The 22,204-nt window shown below is 43.0% G+C and overlaps 1 protein-coding gene across 1 annotated transcript in view; it reads left to right on the forward strand.

Annotated features, from left to right (window-relative positions):
• The window catches only part of DLGAP2 (DLG associated protein 2), a 1,782,978-nt gene that overhangs the window by 1,672,572 nt on the left and 88,202 nt on the right, over positions 1-22,204 (forward strand). The window contains exon 10 of the mRNA XM_078647907.1: positions 8,094-8,246. Within this exon, the coding sequence (XP_078504033.1) occupies positions 8,094-8,246 (153 nt within the window). The remainder of the gene's footprint in view (positions 1-8,093; positions 8,247-22,204) is intronic.

Genomic DNA, 22,204 nt, shown 5'->3' on the forward strand with positions numbered 1-22,204 from the left:
GGATACCAACCCCAGTATTATTTCTTTCTCTGTGACATAGATCGCATTGCCTGATAACCTGCTCAGCACCGATGCGACTTCATACCAAAATGTAGCTAGACGGGGACACGTGGCAAGCATGTGGCGGAGATCTGCAGCATACTCGTTACATTTAGGGCAATATAACTTTGAGGTGACCTGGGTTGTGGCCCATTCCGAGATTACCTGCGGGGTATAATATAGCATGAACATAGTGCGATGTTGTTGAAGCTTAAGATTGATGAAAGAGACGGCCAGATTTATAGTAACCATTGAGTCAACAACCTCTTCTATATTGATTCCAGTTCCAAACCTACGATTGAGTTTAACTACCGTCTCCAATCCGTCATTGACCATTACAGACAGGAAGCTCTGATAAGCTTTCCCAATCTAACCCTGCCCAAAATTTTTAAAGATAACCCGCAGTACATCAGGAGTATGAGGGAGGGCGGACAAGCCCTTCCCTTGTATGAAATAATCCCTGACTTGCAAATACTTAAAAATTGAATTATGGGATAAAACTCCTTACAAGGTTGAAATGTGCTAGCCAGGGTGGTGGTGGCGGTGGCGGTGGCGGAGATAGGCGGCTTTGCTTCTCCCCTTGAGAATGCGGAATGAGATGTATACAGACAATTTATGTTTTATGTGCTGGTCCAAAAGGGCACTGACACTGGCAGCAAAGCCTTGGGTGAAGAGAATTGCCTCATTTCCTCTCTCTCTCTCCCGCTCTCTCTCTCTCTGTGCTCTCCTGTGTGCTGAAGCAACACAGGAATTGCACTTTAACAAAGCAATGAGTGAAAGAAGCCTGGCAGACAGGTGATGCAGTCAGACCAGACCTAAAAGGTAGTGAATCCCTTTTATGCAATGTCCTTAACAAAGGGGAAATGCAGTGATGTAAATTTTGGAAGCATGGCTCACCTGAATAAACCTAAAACCTTTCGTTTCGATTCGTTTAGCTCGATTCCAGTGATTTGGTAGATTGTCAAGGGATTGCCACATGTACATGTAAGTGACCCTCTGGGCCAGCAAAAATATGGATTCGCTAATGATACAAGTTACTTGGTGCCAGGATTGGACGGGCACAGCTGGTCTATTCATCTGGTGCATTTTCTACTTGCAAATAAACACCGGTGATTGACATATTAAAGGGCACTTCTTATACACAGGCGTAATTGGCTTTAAAACACTCCAATCAGACAGCAGAAGGTCAATTATTTACAAAGCGTATAATTTACGGTCAAGTTAGAATATGTTTTTGTGAAATCTTGCTGAACAGTTGAGAGGTTTGTGAGAAAAGGGCCAGTGTTGTGGGTGTCTGAAACCCCTGCCTCTTTGGTGACATTCGAGTATGTTTCAGCTACGAAAGCAAATAGTGGAAATGTTTTGTTAATGCTCAAAAATAACCTTCAGATGCATAAACTGTGAAATGTGCTTATGTCTTTTTTCATATACGACCTTCAAGTCGTCATGGAAACTGAAGTGTGCATCGGGCTGAGCTAGTAAAGGAATGTGTGGGCACTTATAGTGAAGAGTGAGTGCAAAACAACACTTGATAGGCTCATATTTCAGGATACACTGTTCTAAAATGTTGAATCTTAGAATTGATTTTGTTCGTGAAAATAAGGTTTTTAAAATAGTGCTCTTTATCCCAAACCGGTAGTGAGAACATGTGCAATGTTATCAATTTATACTAAAAGTACTTGGAATGAATGAATGGATACTGAATTTGTAGAGCGTGAACTTAGCCCAAGGGCGTCAAGGCGCTGAATGCAAAGCATCAGGAAGCGATGAGAGAGGCAACATGCTCAGACTGAGGAATCTAGAAAAAGCCAGGTCTTTAAGGCCTTACTAAAAAGCGGAAGGGAGACCTGACTAGAAAGTTCTTCTGGAATGGAATTCCACAGTTTGGGCGCAGCCGTGGAGAAGGCTCTGCCACCCCATTTAACTTTCTTAAACCTGGGAACAGTGAGCAGGTTTTTATCCGAGGACCGGAGCGATCTGATAGGAGCATAATGATGGACAATCGACTTTGAAGCATGTCAGTTCACTGCCCCCAAGGTAAACAGGGACTGAATCAAGAAAGACTGTTTGTTAATAAAGTAACCAAAAGTTGCTGTGTTAAATTGACACTAGTGCATTATAACCTCCTTGCACTTCGAGTTGGTACTGCTTCGTGTGCCACACCCATAATTTTCAAGTCACTTACGTTCACCTTCAATGGCCTCATAGTCACCACCCAAAAAAGAATAGCTCTCTTAGAGTTCAGCATCAAACCTTTCCTCACTCTAATAAAAAAAGCTTCACCTCCAGTGACATCAATGGACTGACCCTCTAAAACTACTAAATCTCCCCCTCCTTTGCGATGCATAACATTGAGCGGTATGGCCAAACCACAAATGTAGTATAATCTCTGTAAAACAAAGGGCATCGTCTAGTGAGCAAAAAAAACGACAGAACATTTATGCATTCTCACAATCTCTCTCCTGTTATGCCCATTAATAGAGAGGAATTGTGCCTCGTTAGTAACAAGTGTAACAAGGAGGAGACAAGAGAAAGTAATGGACATGGTCAAATGTCATCTAGGTATTATTGTCAATGGGTACTGTATATTCTACGTGTTGGGGCAGTGAGGGGAGCAGCGTGGGAAAAATAAATAAATAAATATACACTACCATATGCTCCCGCGCTGTGCCTTGCTGTCCTTCTGCTCCCGGCCAAGCTCCCATGAGCACAGGTTCCCAGCTCACCATGGAATTCCAGCGCTTCTCTCATGCTATTACTCCCAGCATGAGAGAAGCGCTGGGATTGAGCAGAGCTGGCCAGTTCCATGCTCCAGCAGGAACTGGGAGCCTGTGCTCCTGAGCCCAGCAGTTATCTCTAAGGAATAGCCTGGAGATATCCAAGTGCGCATGTCGGTTTGGTTGGTCTTGGAAGGCAGGCCGAAGTGACATGCGGATTTTCAGTGCCCACTACTCCTCCTCCCCCTGCTGGTGGCGCTGGGACCTGACCCTGCCCCAGACTAGGCAGACTCAGCAAACTCGGCCGAGTCAATAAAAAATAAAATGATAATAAAAGTATTTTATTATGATTTTATTTTTTATTTTCAGCCCTTAAGTAGTGGGTGACGCCGCTGTTAGGACCATTGCTAACGAAGCGCCCTGGGTGATTTTAGTTATTGTAAGAATATACAATTTTTAAATTTCCATGAATTATGTTATGTTTATTTTACATTTTGTAATATATGGCCTTCACCTGAGATACTAAAAAATAGATTGAATGAATGATTGACTGACTTGTTAATTTTCATGGGTCAGACTTGTATTTTGCAGTGGCCATCTCCATAGCTAACCAATTTTCCCTGTACTCGCAGAATCTAGGAGAGTGCAGAGGTGATGAATATCTGCCTGCAATGTTATTGCGCCACCTACCGAACGATTCCAAGCTCGAGCCTCTTTGCAGGTCCAGCATCAATCAGCTTAATATACTTTAACTCAAGATAGGGCCACTGGAATTATGTGACAGTGGAGGACCAAATTATGGGACAGGGTTGATTAAATTATGTGTCAAAATAAGGCAAATTATGCTGCACAATGCGGCAAATCAAATTGTGTGATAGTACTTAAAGTAGGTCTCTTTCATGCCCTGTATGTATCTGTGTACACGAGCTGTGCATTAACGCCTGTGAGGAGTCAGGATTTGTTAACAAGGTGACCAGGAGGGAAGATCCGCAGCAGGAGAGGTCTCCTGCATAATGTAAGTTTATGGTTTAAATATTTTATTATTTTCATCAACATAGAAAAAACAAAGGGGTATATTATCAACAACTAGCGATAATTTTTGTCTCTAACTTGTTTAGAGACAAAAATTATCGCCGCACATCGGCGATTTTTATCGCAGATAAACCTTGCTATTAGCAAGGTTTATCGCAAATGCGATAAAAAACGCCCGCAATGCATGAATATCGCTGAAAAGTCAGCGATATTCATGCATTATCGAGCAAATGCTCTTAGCCATGTTATCCACCTCCCATTGGATAACATGGCTAAGAACTGCTCAGGGCAGGTGTTAGCTTTTGGAGATATTCGCCCTTAGCGCAAATATCTCCAAAAGTTGGTAATAGGAGATAGCGATGTTAGCGACTGTTTCCAGTCGCTAACATCTTGGCACGCCCACTTTGCATATCATTAGTGATAAATATCACTGACATGCAAAGTGGGGCCCATGATGGTCGCTATCTCCTATTAGCTGTCGCTAACTGGTGTTAGCGACAGCTTGGTAATAGGGAGATAATTTTATCTCCGCTTTCTTGGCTTTTAAAGCCAAAAAAGCGGAGATAAAACCCCTTGATAATATACCCCAAAGAGACCACAATCGCCATTCGGTATAATGAAACTTTAGAAACACGTTTATTTATGCAGAACCTTAAAATTTGGAACGCGCCCAGGCTTCAGTGTTCCAAGAAAGGAACAACTGCTCTAGCAGAAGAACTTCTAAGGCCAGACATCTACTTACGCTTTCTCCACAACTATTGTAAATTTAACTGGGTAGCTCATAATCTACACACAGAGCATTCGCACATCTGAAAAATGTATCGCTTTGTATATATCTCGAGGAATATGTGGTAAGTAATTGTGCCCTATGTAAGACGCACTGCCCTGCGAACAGATATGTAACCGAATTACAAGGACTGTGTGTATTTATGGAAGAACACTGCCCTCTAGTGGTCTATACAGCGAACGACCAGTCGAATAGTATTGTAGGGAATAAACGTGTACAGGTAACCTGCAGTCTCTGCACAGCCATGTATATATATATGTATATATATATATATATATATAGGCAGAAGTCTAAGAAAGCAGTAAAAAGTGGTTCTAATGGTACAGTACTGAGAAGATACATTTGGCTGGGTCAAGGGCGTTTCAGCCATTACCTCATGCAAGTCTTAGGAGGGTGCATGCACCCTCTCGGAAGTGACCAGTCTGTGCATTAGAGGTAGGCAAACCAGAATATTTATGGGAACAGCCAAGCCAGAGCCGAGTCAAGGCCCAGGATATGGCTTAGCTCTTTGAGCTAAAACAAAAGCAGAGCCAGCAATAACATGATCGTTCTCTTGCTCTCATTGACCAGAGCGGCGACGGAGCAGTCTGGAAGGCGTGCACAAGGGGGACACAGAGGTAGACAGGCTCATTGTTGGCTATGGGCATGCTATGACAGCAGGTGCCCCATATAGGCTGGTAGTGCAGGCAGTCACAGTCAGGCCCATATCGCACTACTTACTAATTCTGCCTTACTACTTCAATGGCCTTTCTTTCATCCCCCTACCTTCTCTCAGCCCTCATTTCTTCCGTATGCCATAGGGCCCTTCTTTCTCTCTCTCTCGTGCCTCACCAGATTGTCACCTGAATCCATCTATGCCATGTCTATCCCTAATCACTATCCATTTCCTCCACCCTATTATCTCTCTTTCTCATCCCTGTCCAGACTCTTCTTCTCTAAATACTCTTTCCTTGTTCCAATCATGCTATGTACTGGCAAATTATATTTAGTGTACTTATTTTTGTAATTGTATATAGCACAGACATATCCAACGTGCATCAGAGCACTTTACAAGAGCACATGTACCAACAATCATTGCAATACGATATTTAGATATAGCACAGGAAAATAGTCAAGCTGACAATCGAGAGAGTGTGGGAGATCACAGATTTAGCTTGTCTTCCAAAGAGATGAGCCTCAAGTTCCTTTTTAAAGGTAGCATGGCATGAGGTTATACAGATGGTTGGAGGAATGGAGTTCCTGAGAATGATTGGTTCATCCATTGTTCTCGTTTGAAGGTGGAAGGAAAAGGGATACTGTGTCTCTTGTACCCTGTTTTGTGCCTGACATTTTCATCTTTCCTTTTAGATAGATAGGCACAGAGGAGAGCATGGGGCTTGTGTGTAGTGTACACATTTTAAAATGGACTCTTGCCTCAAAAGGGAGCCATTGAAGAAACAGCAGAATATATGAGATGTGGTCAAAGTTCTTGTGTTGAATAAGAGAAACATAGCAGCCTGCAGCATTTAGAATTGCTCAAAGTGGAGCTAAGTGTGCTTTGGGGATACCGGAGAGGAGTGTGTCCCCATAGTCTAGCCTGGAAAGAATCAATGCATTAACAACTAACTTTAAGTTACAATCAGGAATGTCAGGAATGAGGTGTGTGATCCCCCAAAAAGCCTAAGTGGAACTGGGCACCCTTGGGCAGATTTGACTCTTGATATTGGGACAATTGTCAAGGAAGAAGCCAAGCAACAGAACAATGTGCATTGGCACTCCGGGCAGAGAGGGGTTCCATCTATTCATGTACTTGTATGTTGGATTTCTCCTGAGATATGAGAAGGAACTCTGGGGCATATTATCAAGGGCAATATCGCTGCTTAAGCTGCACTTTTAGCCGCTAAAGCGGCGATATTCCTATCCCCCTATTACCAAGGCAGCACTAACATGCATTAGCGCATGTTAGCAGCCGACTTACTAATGCTACGCATCTTAGCAATATACATCGCTAATGAGGTGCAAAGTAGGTGTTCCCTCCTAGGACAAACAGTGAAATGCCCGCAAAACCTACATCGTGGTATTACCAACGCTGCCCCTGAACAGCGAAGCGATGACAAAAGGTGCCCTAAGCCCCCATTATCGCAATATTCCATCGCCTGAATGAAACCTGACTTACCATTAATGCCTATGGGAGGTGGATTGTAAGGTTAAGTACACTCTCTCCTATTACCAAGCTTTACATTAGCCCTGTGAAATCATCACTGAATTTCACACGCTAATGATCATTATCGCAGTCTATCGCTGGATTTCACATCGCCTGTTAGCAAAGCGTTGCTAATACGCCGCTAACACGGCAATGTAATCCAGCGATATCCGGCGATAATGAAAATTGCGTTAAGCGCGCTTTGCGATATTTATCGCAGACTGTTGATAATATGCCCCTCTGTTTTTGTAGGGTTGAGTGTACGGTGGTGAGTTGACATCCATGTCTGAATTCTTGCCAAGGTGTTGGAGAGAAGGATACTGTCACCGAGATAAGACCTTAAGGTAGATCTAGGGAGTGGCAGCATACAGGTGAAATAGGATCCCAGGGTTCCTATGGGTCTCTCAAAGAGGCTCAAGATAGTGGTTAAATAGGGTTGGTGAAAGCATAAAGCCTTGAGGAGCCCCTTGTTGCAGGCTGACTACAAAGCATGGGTCGACCCTCAGAAGGGAAGCGCTTTGGAGCCGTGACAACATTGGCAGAGCCTTTGGAGCCGTGACAACATTGGCAGAGCGTGGCTGCTGAAAGGATTAGATGAGGTTTGTGATTTGGACTGGTTGTGCTTACACTTTGGCTAGGTTCCTTTTTGACTTGAGGGAAGCAATGACTCTGGCGTGTATCCGACTTGAGCATTCAGGTGTTCGCCCACCTTTATTCTGTGAGAATGATTTGATATCTCATACCTTATATCAACAGTCACATACTGAAATTTTGATATCAGAAGAGACGTACGCAAAAGTCATCTATTTTTCAAAATATAGATTGTCATATTCTGTGAATTTAATGGGCGAGTTGGTGGACTAGTGAAACATAAGTGATTTCCATGTGAAATTAGTACCATATTGATGAATGTAATCGCTCTCACACATCTCTGTGAAGATAAATGCAAAATTTGATAACAAAAAAGACGCAGGCAATGTAAATATTTTTTTTCAAAATATAGAATGTCACATTCTCTGATTTACTTGAATTTAATGTCCGAGTTGGTGGGCCAGTGATATATAAATGATTTTCATGTGAAATAAGTACCATCTTCATACATATATTCGCTCTCACGCATCTCTCTGAAGATAACTGTACCCTCAATGATTGCTGTCAAGAAGAATTTGTAAAATTTTCTGGTATATTTGTTACTGCTCCCCAAACAATGCACTTCCATTTCTTTTCTTGCCTTGGACTGCTTTCTGTTGTAGAGTTGCTTCTTGTTTATGAATTTGAAAGAGACACTTGCGAAACAGCATGTAGGGGTGACTTTAGTTTCGCTTTTGGTTTGCAGGACCCCAGTGCTATGCCGAGGCCGACTTCCCAAGACCTTGCAGGGTTTTGGGATTTGCTGCAGCTGTCTATTGAAGATGTCAGCATGAAGTTTGAAAAACTGCATCAGTTAAAAGCCAGTGATTGGAAATCGATAGATTCGCCAGAGAAAACGGTGAGTGGGATTTGTAAGAAATGGCTTCCTGCAAGATAAAATATTTGCTCTTTTTTTTATAAATTGGTTGCTTCCAAGAAACACTGAGAAGCTTCTTTTCAAACTTTAATAGTCGTTAGGCGGTGTCCTTCCCTAAGAAAGATAATAGTCGGCATAATGGCAAAACTGTCAAATCAGCTTGTACGTAATATCGGGCGTGAAACGGAAACTCCACACAGGTACCGTTCTTTTATATATCTCCATGACATTTGAAAAGCAAGTAGAAAGCGCTCATTATTCTTTCACTTATCTTATTGAATTTATAAAATTATTTCTGCCTACACTTTGAATATAGAGTTATATAACTGTAGAACAAACAAAGGTGGCAATATCATTAGAAAAATAATGACGGAGAATTAAGTAAACAATCTTGTAGATGAAAACGCTAGACGTGCCAGCAGGGAAAAAAGAAACAATTAAAAAAAAAATACCACAGAAGTGCAGTGCATTCCCAACCTTAGGAGGAAATGGGGTAACAGAATGGAAAGGGGGTGAGGGGCTGGGAGTGGTGACCATAAAACTGAGAGACAGAAAAACGAGATGGAGATGAGCACTTAAGCACACTCTGGGGTGGCAAAGAAATAAAAAACAAGAGCATGTATGGTAGGATGACCAGTGGCAGGAAGTGTAAAGAGGAGGAAAAGCACGCTTGAGGAGCACTGACTAATTCAGTAGCTCTGGCGTTCATTTTGGCTACCCACTAATACATTCTAAAACGCCAATCATAATGAAAAGGAAAACAATGCATCTATGAGATACGATTTGATTTTCCATGTGATTGCTCAGTGTACTTTTGAGATGTAAAATAATTCCTCAGGCACTGCAGTGCAGTGCAGACACTCAAAAGGACGTGGCTTGCTACACCAAACAACTAATAGCATGAAGTGAGGCAAAGAAATTGCTCTGTGTGGAGTCGGATCCCACTCTGTGTATATTTTAAAGCATTGGTAACAATAGGTCTGACAGATAGCAGCACAATCAAGCCAGGCCTACCAATGTTATGAAGCAGATGGCATGTATAGGCAGCGCACCTCATGCCCCCGATGCCAGGGTGTGGTAGGTGATCATTGTTCCATACACGAGCAGGATGACTGGAGGAAGCAGTGGCTCAGAAACCTTCACTAATCCTCAAACACCGGCACCATACCTGTAGGATTTCATTGATGAAGCCTGTCCACCTCAGTCTTCAATCATTTTCTGGCAAGTGGAGCCTATACATTCCGCAGATAACGTTTACCTGTCCCATCATGTGGCCAGGCTGCATGGCGAGGATGGTGGGTAAGGGATAGACCTTGAGTTGTACTCTTCAGTTTCCGGCTTCTGGAGATGGCTGGGGTTATATGGCCCTGGTACGCGCCCTAGGAACTCCAATCAATGTCATCATCTGCAGATGGAGTGAGAAATGCCTCAGTATAATAGAGCAGGCTTACTTGGTGTTGTGGAGCTGTAGCTGGGGAGTGACCAAGCTGTCTGCAACAAAGCTCCCAGAACAAGGCCAAACACCTTGAAAACGACACCAGTGCAGGAAACAAATTTGCACCACTAGTAAAGTCCTGTAGGTAGTGGTCATCCTTATTTTTTTTAAGCTATGAATCCCCTTTGTGAGGAACGCTTTCATCTAGTGACCAATGAGTGAAAATTACATTTTTAAGAAATCCTTTTGGCATGCTGATAGGTAGAGAAGCTAAAGACTTGGTGTGCCCAATGGCAATACACCCGCACTCATTGATACCCAAGAAAGAAAGACAACTTCTTCCCTTAGGGCATTCTCTATCTCACAATTTAGTAGCTTGGCTAAACCAAGAGAGTTCCTCCTTTTGAAGCTTACAAAACGATGAAATGTATCAACACATGCTAAAATGAGTAGTACATTTCAGAGATGAAAGGCGTAAAGGTCCAAATCTTGGCATTAATAAAAAAAATGTAAATCCCTTCAACTGAATGCAAAACATTTTGACAATGGAATGACAAAAAACAAAAAAATATTTTAAAATGTACCAATATATGGTCATAGGTTTATACATAGAAATGTGACTGAGTACCCTTATCACCGAACCCTCGTTATGACCTCCCCATTTAGAGATGGGTGGACATTGGATTTTCCATCAACAGACCACCCATGGGGTCCGTTGATTGGAAAAAGTCTTCCGGAAGCCTGACAGAGTAGAGGCCATCAGAGGAAGGATATTACACTGCCTGCTTATTTAAGGTAGGTGGTGTAGTATCTTTTCTTTCTTGTCCGTCATCACCATCATAACCGAGAAGTGAGGGATAGGAAACAATAATGACCACAAACCCTGAAAGAAAACTACTAGGGTATCGGGCTCATTAATATTCTGTTTTTCTCAAACAAACTTTTATTTTTTAAAAATAAAAAAGAATTGGAAAATGCATGGTATACAGCCATTAAACCCGATGGCAGATGTCCACTAAACTTTTTGCACATTGAAAGGAACTTCTGTAACATTGGTTTCTCGTCATCTCTAAATTTGACAGACATAAGAAAAAGTCCTCCAGCAATCCAATCAAATTTTAGGGCTCCAGATACCTTGAGTAGGGTTAGCTGAAGCAAGAGATACATTGAAAACAAAAGCTCCAGACAGTAAAAGATCCATTTAGAAGCCCAGTGCACAATGCAAAGACACCATTTGCTTCTGAAGCCTTCACTTGGTCCCTTCTGTTTTGAAGAATTTCTCTAGCTCAGTTAGGGCTAGTAGTCACTGAAAAGGGGTATTCAAGCAGGAAATCACAAAGAAGTCACAAGTCCAGATTGCTATCCCAGGATCTCACTATGGGCAGATTTTGCAGACAGAGACTTTCAGTGAGCGAGTCAAGACAGTTGTACAGTTTGGAAATGTTTAATCTTTATAAGAGGTCCCATCAGGCACCGGATTGTTCAAACACAGACGTTATTTTTGCTCAGCTGTATAATTGCAATCCATCATTATTTGATCACTTGCAACAGTGCTTTCTAAATCATTTTCTGGACAACTTCTGTACTGGTTCACCAAAACCAGTCGACTAGGGGATAGATTGTCAGATATATCTGCAGTCTTTGAAAGAGGTCCAAAAATGTTTGTTACCATCCATGAAGACTGGACCTGTGAGAATATCTGTAAGGCTTCCAATTCTTTCAGTAATATAAGTCACTGAGAATGCACCTTTAAGCTTTAGGTACTCTGGCTCCAGACAGCGGGATGAAGGCCAGTACAACCCACCTAGTAGTCATGATTTTGTAGACCTGATACTAAATTCTTAGTCCAGGAGTGACAGCGCTCATCATTTTCACAAAGTAAGGAGTGGCAAGCTTTGTCCATGCATGTGAAAAAGTCAGTGGGTCCATTAAAGCAAGTTTACAAAAAAAAGCTATGCGTTTAATCAAAGAATCCTCTCGACAAATACCCCTATATCTCTGAACTGACCAACATCACCTTTCACTACACAATGTTTTAACCAAACGTCTGTGACAGTTGACATCAATCACGGACCTCTTAATAGCAGCACCCCACCACCACCCCCAAGTTAGCTGAGGTCTCCCATTATGAAAAAACCCTCTGTCCTAGGCAGTTTTCCCACTAATGTAACTCCAAATGGTCTTCCCACTTATAGGAATCTCACACATGCTTAGGTTGCACAGGGCCAAGGCTGATTTGCATATGGCCATATCTGAACTGGGGTGGTGTGGTGAGCAAAAAAAACGATGGATTTAGGCCCAGCTCTCTCTACTGGGGTGAATGTATGACATTGTTCTGCATTCTGTCCATCAACTGTAGTTTTGCATTTCTCACCCCTAGGTTGCAGTTCAAGCATATTCCTTGGAAGATGAATGGGGATGTTACACACCTTTATAATGTATTCTTTGCATGAATTGTCAGTTAATCAGAACTGCACTAAGGTTTCTCTCCTTTATCCCCTCCGGTTAGAAGTATGTTACTGTTAAGAAACGGTTCCCTCTTTCAGGAGTAGTAGCTGAATTTCATTCTTTCCTTCACTCCATGCTCTGGCCTCAAAACTTTGTGGATTAGAAGCATTGGCTGTGTATAGTGCAAACGTGCTGAGCCCCTCTCACACATGTAGGCGCAGGCGCAGACTCTATCAGAAAACATAAATTACCCTAATTGCCCATGCATTTAATTTGAGAGCTTTATTTCAAAGTCTATATTGCTTTCATAGATGAAGTCTGAAGTGAACACTCATCATAAGTTAGATACCTGTAGGAATATTATTTTAGAAGAGGCTTTCATGTGGCCTGTAGATGAAATATCTTTGAAAGCGGCAATGTTTACATAGAGGCAATGTTAGGGCATAGAGCAGAGTTAAATATTGCTCTGCTTAACACAAGTACACCAAACAGAGCTATTTCTGCACATGAACGGCCAATTTACAATTTACAGTTTATTAATAGTAACACTTTAGTGCCAAAACCTGTTGACCTGTAAAATTTAAGGTCATTCATGTGTTACCATGCCATTGATGGTAGAAAGGGCAAACCACTTACAAAATGCATTCGGTTTCTGCTCACTTCAGTTTCCAACAAAGGTAAGCCACTAGACATTCAAAATGTAAGGTAAGTGTGGTACAAAGTGGCTGATCAGATTTTCTATACAAATGGACATATCAAACATTTCTCTTGTAAATTTTTGGAGAAGTAGTTTATTGTCATTTCAATGAGCAAAAATAACATGAGTTGTGATTTGTTATTCTTGCCACAGTTTATAAATGGTTGCATATGCACAGAGATTCCAGGTACTATTGAACATCTGTTCCATATTTTATTTGTATTGTCCTTAAATTTCGTACCAACTGTCTCCGCCATAAGTTTCTCCATTCATAATTTGTTTCATGTGCTGCCCCGTTTAATGTCCATGTGCTGTCATTTGCACCTATGATTGAATCCTAGATTAATGATTGGTTTAAGTTTTTCCACAGCACATCCTTAACCTAGACTACACATTCCCATACCATCGGAATCAGGGTGGATGTCTACCATAGGTCTGCTAAAGACTGCTGGTATTTTCTTTTCCTAAAGCTTGCAAATATGAAGTAGGTGTTTCCTATCTCTGCCCGGTTTCTGTGACACGTGTCTCATGGCTGGTCACAGCCTATAGAGGCCCTAAAAGTTATGTGCCACTTAATCCTATTACTATCTTTTTGTAAGTGCGGCATACAGCATTTGACACACCATTCTAGGCGCGTTATTACCAGTAATGTGTACCGTGTGTACCACAAATACACAGAGAGCAGCACATAGACATACTACTACACTGAGCCCAATACATCATGGAAACCACTACATTGCGTGTCTCCTCGTTGTATTTCACAAAACATTTTACAGTGATAAAACTTTCTTCCTTCTTTGCCACCAGAACTTTGCATTGGCGGGAGCCACTGCAATACTTGCTGATGTGAGGAGCCCCCTCGCTGTCGCGAAGAGCCGTGCTCTGGATTTTACCACCTGCAGCTCAGTTTTGAAGTAGGAGTACACTGTAATGCCAGCCAAGGGTTCAGGATCTAGGGGGCACCTCTTGCGGATCAGGGCTCACTCCAACAGTGACCAGCAGCAGGGCTCAGGCAGGTCCAGTTGGTGATGGGCAGCTGCAGGGAAGGCCTCTGGAAGTAAGTTGTACCCAAACAGGAGGTCAGCAAACTGACCCTTGGAGTCACTTCCATGGATCCATAGTTCAAGGCAAGCAGGTCTAGTTTTCTTTCTTCCGTCAGCAGGGCAGTCCTCCTGAACCTTCCACAAGTTCAAGAGTGTTCTAATGAGAGCTTAAGAGGCTGCCGTTCCTATACCCAGTGCCAGTCTGTGGGTGCGGAATGCCCTCTTTGTCTAACCTTCCCTATTGCCTGAGTTTAGCTCCAATTTGTCTAGGGGGCAAAGGCAGGCGGCCAGCATTTGTAAGTAGCATGAGAGGCAGCCTTGGAGATCAGAAAGGGGTGGACACAGCCCTCAGGCTACCCTTTGAAGCTCAGGTGGGGCTGAGTACAACCCCCCAGGCCATCCTGCTCATGATAGGAACACCCAATCCAGTCCCACACCAAAGTCCCTTTTTGCCCTCATGTCTAAAAGGAATATCCAGCACACCACGGGAGAGATGTTCACAGTCTTGTGACCCTGAACACTAGCAGAAAGGTATATTTGGTGTAGGTAGAAAAAAGCCAACTTTCTAAAAGTGGTATTTTTCAAAATAATTAACTTAAAATCTGACTTTACCATTAAAGAGGATTTTAATTTAGAATACAAGTGAGTGGTATTATCATATGTGTTCCCAAACGGATGTTATCACTTATTAAGTGTAAAAGGGTAAACCACTGTTAGTCTTGCTACAATGAAAAACGACTTTGGGAGGTTTTCACAGCTAGGACATGTACAATTTAGGTACACATGCTCTACTTATTAAATATCATTCACCCTGCACTATGTGAGTGTAGGACGTAACTTAGGGGTGACTAATGTGCATCAAAAAGGAAGGTTTAAGCCTGGTAAAAGGTTTATTTTTCCATGTTTAAATGACAGTCTAAAATTGCACAACAGGCTGCCGTGGCAGGGCTTAGACATGTTTTACAGCGTTGCTTCAGTGGGTGGAACAATCGTATCATGCACCCCACTGGTAGCATTTAATTTTAAGGCCCTGGTTACATGTAGTACCATTTACTTGAAAATGACAAGCAAATTAAATGTGGCAATTAGATGTAGGCCAATTTTACCATGTATAAGGGAGAGAGCACAAGCACTTTACCACTGGTTAGCAGGGGTAAAGTGACAGAGTCCGAAAGCCAACAAAATAAGTTCAGCAAAATAGGGAAGTGAAGGCAAAATGTCTGGGGAAATACCATGCCAAGGATGTCAGGTCTGACAGGCAGTCACCGAAAACCATAGGGCAACTCCAAGGCTTCTTTTTGTTTTTCTTAACCATGGAATCATTTGTCTGAAAAAAGTTTGCCGAATCCATAAGGATCCACAGGAACAAATTAAGTCCACTTTTATAATGATCACAATGTTATCACTCTTTAGTCAGGCACAGTAAGTCAGTACAGTAGTGTGGCCAGTGGTAACCTTCAGAGACAGTGCTCTTTCTCACACACTGCTGTAGTGTGCATTCAGGGAAACTTTGATCACAAAACTGAGGCTTGATGAACTCATTAAAGGATTAGACTCTATATGATCTTTGGGAAGAAGAAGGCACCAGCCTTCTAACACCTGTTGTCCATCAGTTCCATCGCCTTTTTCTTTAAATTAGAGTCAGTTATAAGATAGTCTTCAGGATCCTGACAGGCTTTGTGAAAGATATAGTGGGACTCAGGTCCAATGGCCAATATGGAGAGATATCTATTCCACTACGTAGATGTGAAATCCTTTCCTCATGAAATGACACCCTCTCTCCAAAGTAACCAGGGAAACTGTGTGGAAGTGTTCTGCACTCTGCTAAAAATAGGCATTATCTAAGCAGTAGCTAAAAGAATGAAAGGATAATTTTATGCAGCCATCACTAACAACCTACAAGTCATGAACAATTTCCATGCATGTGAGTCATTATCACTCACCGGCTCTATGAAGCGTCTAACCTGTGCAGGTATGCACAGAAGGGACAGTTATGTATCAGCATATAATTCATGACACCATGTTACTTTTCTTTGAAGATGCTTCACTTCTAGCTGTAATGCACGTTCATATTAAATGATTAAAGACAGTGTAATCACCTTTAGCTGTACAGATGAAAATAAGGAGAGTGTGGACTGAAAGCTGCCATTCCACTTTGTTATGACGTTCCAATTTTTTAAAACATTACTCACAGTTTTGGTGACCTTCACGTTGTCACAAATATATTGTAGTATAAGTGCAGTTTTAAAGTACATAAATTGATCCCCCTTGATGGATAACTGGAACTTTTGAAACTCCACCTGAGACATGGTAAACAGAATGCATTTATGATCATGCTGTAACAAAACATACAATTCGTCTGCGAATCAAGTATTTGCTTACCAGTACTTGATGGTGTGCTGGTATCCTGATTATATAGTTGCATTTTTGGCTGTACAGCGACACTGAGCGACACTGTTTAGGTGATGAAAATTGAGGCTTCCAGGTAGTCTAAATCACCAAATGTTCTAAATGGCTCTGCCTAGGCCAGTCTTAGACACCATACATCAGATTGTGGTGACCTTTAGGTTTTGAGGATAGCGTAAAAGCTGTCCATATGCGCCATTTGTTGCAGGCTGTCTAGTTAACATGAATTCTTTATTTTATGTGTCAAGTGAATCTCGAAGCTTATACAGCTTCAACATTTTTTCACAAACAATCGATGTGTTAACTCAATGCCAAATTTGGTGTTCATTTCCATCTAGTTGTTCGTCCTCCATCGCAAAATAACTTGCTTCCAAGACCTTTCCTAAAACCTAGTAACACATGATTGTTTTGTGTTGCTGTGCAGATACCTTTGGCATCTCTCATTAGAGCTTATTGGACAAAAGCATTCTAAAGAATAATGTACCATATGATGGTATCTCAGCACAGCAGTCGCGGCCGGCCTTGCTCACGGGTGAGTGGGCGTTCGCAGGGTCGCGCGGTGTGGGGGGTATGGGTGAGTCGTCGCGGGGGGAGATTAAATAATAAATAAAAACAATTCAAACTTACCTTTCCTGTGTCCCGCGTCTTCACTGCTCGGTCTGCTCCTGCTTTACTGCCTTTGGCAGGAGAAGGAAGCAGGCAGATTCCATCCCTCCCCTAAACGAATCGCAATGTTGCAATGGCAGCGTTGTGATTGGTCAGGACAGCTCCCAGCTAGGCGCCTATGGGGAGGCCATTTTCTCCATGTAGATTGCCTGGAGCCTACATGTGGGAAAGGCACAGTGCGCATGACTGGTTTGGTCGGCTCCAGAGGGCCGACCAAACAGACAGTGCCCTCAGCAGTGGGCAAGCCACTCCTACCCTGCCCCAGAACACATCTGCCCACCCCAACCAAACCCTTCTTCTTTCTCGCAGTGTGAGAAGCAGAAACATAAAATGGCAGTTTTACCATTTTATGTTTCTGCTTCTCACTCTGCGAGAAAGCAGTGGGGCGACGCTCCTCCTCCATAGTGGAGGAGCCGCCCCTGGAGCACAGTACAAAAATGCAATATTAATCATGTTAAAGCAGATATTTAGAAAATGCTCAACTGTCACATAACATCTCACCCTACTTCACCCTGGAATAACTGCATTTAAATAGAATGCACAATGTAGAGGTCTTTTGTTAGAAACGGGTTCTCTGGCTGGCCAAGGCTTGCGCCAGAGTCAGTCAGAGACCACCACTTTCACATCAGGGCAAGGGAGTCACACGCCAAGATAACCCCTGCTCACCCTCTAGGTAACGTGACGCGAGCAGCCAGGCTAAACTTGGAGGCTATGTAGGTTAAGTGTTTGCGCGCGCACCCAGCAACAACTCCCAAGGCCCACCACAAAGGAAACTCCACACAAGGTTATATAAAAATAGCCTTTGTATTATACCAAAACAAGTTAGATGAGAACACACATTTTACAATGTGCCAACAGGCACGGGCAGAATTTACAGGGGATATGTACAAGACGGGGCCACATGGGCCACTGTCAGGAATCATCACTTTTTAGGAATAGTAATTAGCACATAGAACACTTTGTAGAACCAAAATAGAAAATGTAGCACAAATTAGCACACAACCAGTAATTACTGGTAAAGGGTAAGTACCTCCTACGCAACCCTAACCACCTTAGCAAAATATTGTGCAGGGAACCAAGACCTCACTAGCAACACCTGTACTAGGAGAAAAACAACCACCTAAGTATCACCAACATTTAGGGGTATAAGCATAGGAACATTACACATGATGCATTAACATTCAGTGGGGTAGGGAAAGAAAACACATGATGTATCAAAAACACATTCAGAGGTGCAAGCACAAGCAATTGCGCAAAACTCACATGAGCCAAAACCTGTGGCAGTCCCTAGGCACTCTGGCCTTGTTGGGGCTAGGACGCCCTGTGTCCCAGTGTCAGGGCCTAAACGTAGCAGCTGCCCACGAAGTGCTAGGCAGCTGAATCATCACTGATGGGCCAACGCAGATGGGGGAGCCTCACAGGCTCTGGACAACTGATTGTCCCCTCTTGGAGCCTCGCTGGGCTCTCAACACAAATAACTGCCCCTGAGCCTCTCTGGGCTCTAAAACAACTGTGTGGGCCCTGGAGCCTCGGGGCTCCTAATTAACCAATGCCCCCAGAGCCTTCTCAGGACTCTTCACAAGAAAATGCCGCCTTTTGGAGCCTCGGGGCTCGAAGACCAACTTGCCCCGTCGTTGGAGCCTCTTTTAGGCTCGAATTGAAAATGCCCTCACAAGCCTCTCTGGCTCGTCAAACAGGAAATGCGCCCGTCGTTGGAGCCTCACTGGGCTCAGAACATGCAATGCCCACAAGCCTCTCTGGGGCTCTAAACAATAATGGCCACTGTGGGAGTCCCTCCCTGGGGGACTCGATCTCCCTGGATGGCCTCTGGGTCATGGGAGCGGCCCTCTGCCAACCGCGGCCGCTCTGAGCACACCCACCTGCCCACGGCACTTCTCTGCGTAGCGGAGCGACCCGGAGCCCGCCCGCACTCACCGGCTGTCGGAGGCGGCGGCTCCTCGCGGCGTCAGCTCCTCTCCGCTGGGCTCTTCTGCTTGGCAGTGGTAGGGCTCTCTCCTCGGGAGAGCCTCGCCGGAGGACGGTTCTTTCTTCTTCCCGGCAGGAGCGCGGGGTGGCCTCCCGTCCGCTTCCTGGTTTCTCCAAACTCCTCGGCAGCCAATCACCGCGCAGGTCGCCCCGCGAGCCTCCCACAGCCTGAACCAATGGCAGCGTGGCTCCCGGGTGACGTCAGCGGTGGTTCCTTCGGCGTCTCCTCGGCTTCTCCGCGGCCCCAGGGCTGCGGCGGTGATTTTCACGGGCAGAACGGCATTTTAAATATAAAGCGAGGTAGGCACTCGCTCGGGGCAATGAAAACGGCCACAGGTGCGGCGTGGGCAGCCGCGAACACGCCACAACACGCAGGGTGGGCACCTGCCTTCCCCCACGCAAAATGCGGGGCAACAGAGCGCTCAAAATCCACCAAAGCACAAACGCTCCCCAGCGCTAAAGGCAATCACAAGCGCTCCCAGGCGCTTAGGGGAAAATAAAGCGCTCCCAGGCACTGGGAACACAAGCACAGCACTCCCAGGTGCCCTCAGCAGAGCAGAGTTCCAGCAATGTCCTTAGGGAGGCAGGGCACCCGCAGTCCAGGGGCTGGGCAGGGCCCAGGGAGGCAAGCCTTCCCCTGGGCCCAAGCAGCAGCACGCCCCTGGCAGATTCAAGTGTCAGAAACAAGAACATTTTCATGGGGTCACAGCCCCGCTTTTTATACACCTTTTCCCTTTGTCTGAGGTGCAGGGTGGGGGGAGACCAGTTGCAGCTGGTCTTAGAGCACCCTTGATGGCCCAACCACCCCTTTCATTCACTGAGGAGGCTAGGGTCATTAGACACACCACAGGGGGGCGGAGCCAGCATTGTGTGGGGAAAAACCAAGCTCATTCAGGACACAGGTACACTCCTCCCACACATCACTCATGCTAATCTCACACTCACCACCGGGCAGACCCATCCAGACTTCCTGGAGCCTGGCATGCCAGCCAGCCCCAGCCAATCACGCTCCAGCACCCTCACTGCACACACACATCAATGTCCAGAAGTAGCACTTCCCTTCTAGACACATACATGCCGCATACACCATCTCGCAGCATTCACTCTCACGAGTTCACACATACTAAACTCGAGCCTGCACTCCCCACGCATCAGGAACTACCAGGGACACACACATTCCCCATGCATTCCTATGGGAGGGCAGGCCAGCCATACTACACGCACGCACTTTACTCTGGGACACAGGGAAAAAGTGCGCAGAGACCCACTAACACAGGTTACAGAAACAGGCTAGGCAAAAGCAAAACGTTGCGGGGTGAACCTGCCAAAAGGGCCAGGTCCAACATCTTTCAATTGTAAACAAATCATAACCTTGCTATACCCATATCCTCCATATCCTCCAATTGCGTCCAAAGCATAACACGTATGATCAGTTGCTCTTTATTGTTTCTCCTTTCTTTTCAAAAGATATTCCTTTCCTGCCCGGTATGCTATAATGACTTTGTTTGAAATTGGGACATCTATGACATCACACCAAGTTCTCACCTGTTACATAATTTATTCTTCACATGATTAAACAGTTGTTTCAGGTGCCATGTTCTATAAATTTTTCTTGTGATTCACACAATATATATTACACAAAAGTTGTTTTAGGGTTTCAATGTGAATCCACTTTTATGAGTTCTAAATATTGTATTGAAATTTGTATATTGATAATACATCGAGACAATACAAAAAATATTACAATAGGGCGAAGATACCTACAACAAATTATAATAAAACAATCAAGATATATAAATAAATTGTAGTAGGCAAATAGAATAACAATTTCATATGAAAATAAAAAGGGAAGGGAAGGGATAAATACACAATTAGAGCATTAGGTATTGACAGAGCTGCTATAACAATAAAAAATAGCATCAATTGAAAAAATATACATCATAAACTACAAAATTATACAAGCATTACTTAATATCTAAATATATATCAACAGGCAACCAAAACGATTGAAACAAGATCGAATTATGAGTGATCCCCTTCATAGATAGTTGAGCCCCTTTTCTTGTAAAAAGAACCCATGACCACCATGCATCAACAGATAATGAAAAACTATCTTTCCAAGAATAAGTAATAGATTGTAATGCTGCTGAAATTAGAAAATTGAAAAGTTTACTTTCTAAAACATTTACATTTTTTAATAAAATAATAGACTTGCAAATATCCCCTTGATTTTTTTAAATCCTAGTTATAATATCCCAAACATCTGACCAAAACTGAAAAGGTAAAGGACATTCCAATAACATATGCTTTACAGTACCAGATTGTAACTTACAATGCCAACAATCGGCAGAAGGAAGTAGTTTAGCATTGAATAAACGTAGAGGGGTCCATAACCGATTAATAAAATATAAGAGTTAGTTTGATATAGTGAAACAGGAAGCCAACCAGATATGCTATTAAGCTATATATCTTGCCATGTTTCAGTAGATAAAGAACGTGACAGCTCATTATTCCAAAAAGATGAAAGTATATCTATATTGCTACCAAGAGTGTCTGATAACTTTTTATATAAAATAGAAACAGCATGAGAAAAAGAAGAAACCGTTTGAATGTAAATTGACAAATCAGTAGCAACATTAGAAGAAATAGCATCTGGAAAAGAATCTAAAATTTAATTGCATAAATATTGGTATTTCGTATTATTGGATCTGGAAAATCCAAATCTAGATTGTAAAGTTTCAAACAAAATAAAAGTATTATTGGTATGCACATCTTTAAGATAAAAAATACCGGCTTTAACCCATGAAGACCAAAAATTAACATGTCTATTCGATTTGATGACATTACTCTACCAAAGTGAAATATCTTCATAGCAGTCATGGGGGAAAGAAAAATTAGGTCTAAATCATTAAACATCATTTTTGTAGAATTAATAATAGCTGATTTATGAACAAAATATGTAGTATTAGACATTGTTATCAAAGAAGGAAGTGGGTGAGGATTTACCAATGATTTCTCAATAGATAACCACGCAGGTGGGTTATTTAATAAAGAATGAGTAAACCAAAGTGAACTTTGTTTTAAAATAAAGGCTTTATGATAAAAAAAAATCAGGAATACTAAAACCAGCATTACGTTTGGGAATTTTTAATAGTTTTTAACCAATACGAGGCGATTTGTTATTCCATAAAAACTTAGATAAAGTTTTATCAATATCTTTCTAACATTTCTATTGGAATTGAGTCGGGAGCATTGCAAG

Source organism: Lissotriton helveticus, chromosome 6, assembly GCF_964261635.1.
Source record: "Lissotriton helveticus chromosome 6, aLisHel1.1, whole genome shotgun sequence".
Taxonomy (NCBI): Eukaryota; Metazoa; Chordata; class Amphibia; order Caudata; family Salamandridae; genus Lissotriton; species Lissotriton helveticus.